At 36.1% G+C, this 3,626-nt stretch overlaps 1 protein-coding gene across 1 annotated transcript; it reads left to right on the top strand.

The window, feature by feature from the left end:
* Positions 1–346: 346 nt before the first annotated feature.
* On the top strand, positions 347–3,399 carry LOC105271726 (uncharacterized). Its single transcript, XM_011313448.1, has 4 exons — positions 347–462; positions 1,389–1,645; positions 2,948–3,175; positions 3,280–3,399. The coding sequence occupies exons 1-4, from the start codon at positions 411–413 to the stop codon at positions 3,397–3,399; spliced, it is 657 nt and encodes a 218-aa protein (XP_011311750.1). The 5' UTR covers positions 347–410.
* Positions 3,400–3,626: the final 227 nt, after the last annotated feature.

Here is a 3,626-nt window from a genome sequence, read left to right as displayed (position 1 = left end):
AAATGATGTTACATCCAACGATTACGGGACTACTTAGAAAAAAGACATTATCACGTTGAATTTACGAGAAATCATAAATAGTTTCTATTATATGGTTTGACGTTGTTTTTACTTGCAATTCTGTAAACAAAACAATACATGGCTGTTCCGTCGTGACAGTTTCTGCCCGTATCATTAAAATGATAAAATTTACTGCTTGTCTCTCATTTTTCCACAGAACTTCAGATAAAAGTTATTGGAATGATTTCACACCGGACGATTACGTGACTAGTCATGTAATTTTTTCGATATTTTTCTCTTCGCGTCGTGGATAAAAACCACACGCGAGTGTCTAAAATTTTACAGTACTTTTTTCCTAGTCGGAAGTATTGTTTACTTGACACTTCATAAAATAACACTCTAGATTCACCATGGCTTCAGGTTTTATAATATTATTATTAACAACTGTTGCCATTCTTCCAGGTAAGAGCCAAATAATAATTATTATTATGAGAATTTTTCAGTCTGAATATATCCAATGTCTTGATCATCTCTTCAAATTGAGTTTTTATTGGCTATTTCTGCTAGTGAAATTACAAATTGCTGTCCACATGGATGCGATTTGGTTTATGTGACATTAAATAAAATTGATGAATATTTACCAAAATAATTAATTGACGGGATGAAAACCGTAAAATTAACACCAGAATACAAACGTTTAGTTGTTTGCATTGATCATGTCTCTATCGATACAAAATCGGCAAATTATATTTAAAATGATCTGCGTTGAAGGTGGTCTATTGTGTAAAATTCTCCGACGGTTGGCATGCTAATACTATTGTGTTGTGTTCGACCATGGGGATTTGAATATTTAAAAAAAAAACAGAAACAGTGGATTTGAAAATCGAGCGAACGAACGCACAATTTCCCAATCCACACGTGACTTTATAAACGGAATTCAATAAACAAGGCAGAAGTTAAACACTGCATCAGCATTCTAATACCTCTCCACCCTGGGCATTGAGCCCCGGTGACAACGGCAGCGGCCGAAAATCGAAAGACACAACGAGTTAGTCTTTTCCGAGCACCATTAACGGGCACACCAAGGGGCAAAGTTCTGGTTAGTGCCTTCCGACTCCTTAATAAAATAGTAGTCATACACTCTGTAATAGCCACCAAGTTATTCTATTCAACAATAAATGAAACCTTATTCTGAGATACTACTTTCATCATTCAACCAGAATCTTCCCTTAGTTCTCTGTGAATTTACTGATGTGTTTACACTTCAAGGGAGGGGATCCACATTAAATAAAAATAATTATTTTCTTACGCGGAGCGGAGAAACTGATCGAAACAAAATCAAAGACTCAATCAATTTCCCAATCTAACAATTGATAAATTATTTTTAGAGGTGAAGAGCATAGAAAAAGTGACTGACCCGAGGGAGTTTCCTTTCATTGCAATTATTAATGGCCATCCTAATCCCGTAACCTTTGGGGTCCTGGTCACTTCTACAAAAGTTGTAGTATCTTCCGTACATTTGCCCGAGCGACCTATGAGTGTAACGATCCAAGTGGGATGCGTATTTCTAAGAAATTGCACTACTCCAGAATTATCGGTTCGCCTGTTTGGTGAAGACATGGTACACGGGATAATCGTATTAACGGTAAGCCACTCAAGCACCTCTAATAAGAAACAAGAATAATTAGACCCTATGTGTACACATTTGAATTTTCAGCCTCGATTATGAATATGTGGAGATTATATTAACCAATGAGAACTGAACTCTGTTTGAAGTACAAAAATGTGCCTCTTTCCCCGACCCGCTTATACTCGCAAATACTTTTTTTACTGGTGCATGGGATTCGCGTACAGCGACAGATTAGATGAAAAATTATGTAGCATATTTTAATAGAAGCGGTACATAAGGGAGATTCTTTCGGAAAAATTAAACTAGTGAACCATTCCATAGCTAACGGGAATCAAGAATACAATTGAGTTGGATTCAATTTGGTGAAGACTTTAAAGGGGATAACGGATCATAGTATGATGTTTATCCGTGCCAAATTATTTCTTTAGCCATGACAAATTACTAATTGTTCTATCTTGAAGGGACCAATTCATTTAATTCCACCAGATTCTGAGTGTACATGAGTCACTTCTGTGAGATTTATTAAATTTCCTCAAATACTCATAATAATGAGAATGTGACTCATGCGACGGGACGACTCTCCTTGATTTCCCCACCCAGGAATGAACAGAGCGAGTGGGAAAGCGAACCATCTAACAACACTATATATTTAAAATGTACGTTGAAGGCTCGGTTGAATTATTTTGTTATCTCATGAAGCGGGATTTTTTTTTAAATTTTTTTTTAACGTAAAACTTGATCCAAGCCTGCATCAAACAGAGCTGCACCACATAAATCTCTAGAGTATATTGGAACATGGGTGTAAGTGGATAAATGACTTTTAAGAAGCAGTGTAATACTTGATCAGGGATTCTTTATTAGCACCAGGAAGGTACGTGTTAACTAGAGAGTTCTCCAAGGACTGACTATGGCCACAAAGGCAAGGATTCTAACAGGAAAAACCAAGAACAAAAGTTAAGGTTTATGACATAAGGGAACACAGTCCTTCTTCAAATTCCAACATATTTTTAGCATTAAACCATTCTAGAAAGTGGAAAAGAAACGATTGTAAATTAGTCCTTTTTCTTAGACTATTTTCTCCAGAATGTCATACATTTTTGTCCACAAATTTTGTATAACATTGGAAGATCTATACTCAAATATTACAACAAAATATTTATCAAATCTGAGCAAGTGATAAGTCACATGAGATATTTTTTAATATGATCAGGTCAATATTATGATCATAATATAGGCTAAATCGACCGGTAACAGATTTTTATTGGTTTCGCTTTTTTCTGAAAGGATTCTCTCATTTTCGTTTTTTCATTTTTTCAGCTTTTCAACGATACCATGACTATCCACGGTCGGCCAATACCAATAGGTCTTCCAAAAATTTATACTAACTATCCGTGTCGATTCGTAGCATCGGATTGGACTGATGGCAAGATATACTCTATAGAGGTGCGAACTACCAGTCGATCCAAATGTCTGCAAATGGGAGTGAATGTCCCTCCGGGCTACATATGTATTGTAAATCCAATGTTTTCTGGCAGGTTCGACAAGGTACGCATAAATATGGACCGGAGGACCTATTAATACAAATAAATTACTTCTACTAATTAATCGCATTTTATGGAGAAAAACTGCTGTTTTTTTTCTCACCACAGGCAGGCGGTAGCTCGGCACTGTTTTGTAACGGACGGCTGGTTGGACTAAGTAATAGAGAATCAAACGTAAATTATTATGTAAACTTCATGTATGATGTAACTTATCCCGGTCTGCTGTAAATAGTTAATTTAGTTAATAAATTTATTTATTGCTACTTTTATTTTTTATTCGCCGAATGCGTCAGCTGTCCAGGGTCACATTGATGAAGCTTACGCCATTCGACTCGACTAATGAGGAATTAGTCCTACACGATTCGAGATATTTCAACTCGGGCGAACTTCATTTTTGTGTTTCTACTTTCCCAATAAGGATTCCAAGTTTTTATTTATTACCGTATTTCGCGGTT

This window comes from Fopius arisanus, unplaced genomic scaffold (assembly GCF_000806365.1).
Source record: "Fopius arisanus strain USDA-PBARC FA_bdor unplaced genomic scaffold, ASM80636v1 scaffold00121, whole genome shotgun sequence".
Classification (NCBI taxonomy): Eukaryota; Metazoa; Arthropoda; class Insecta; order Hymenoptera; family Braconidae; genus Fopius; species Fopius arisanus.
This window is presented reverse-complemented; position numbering and strand designations above follow the sequence as displayed.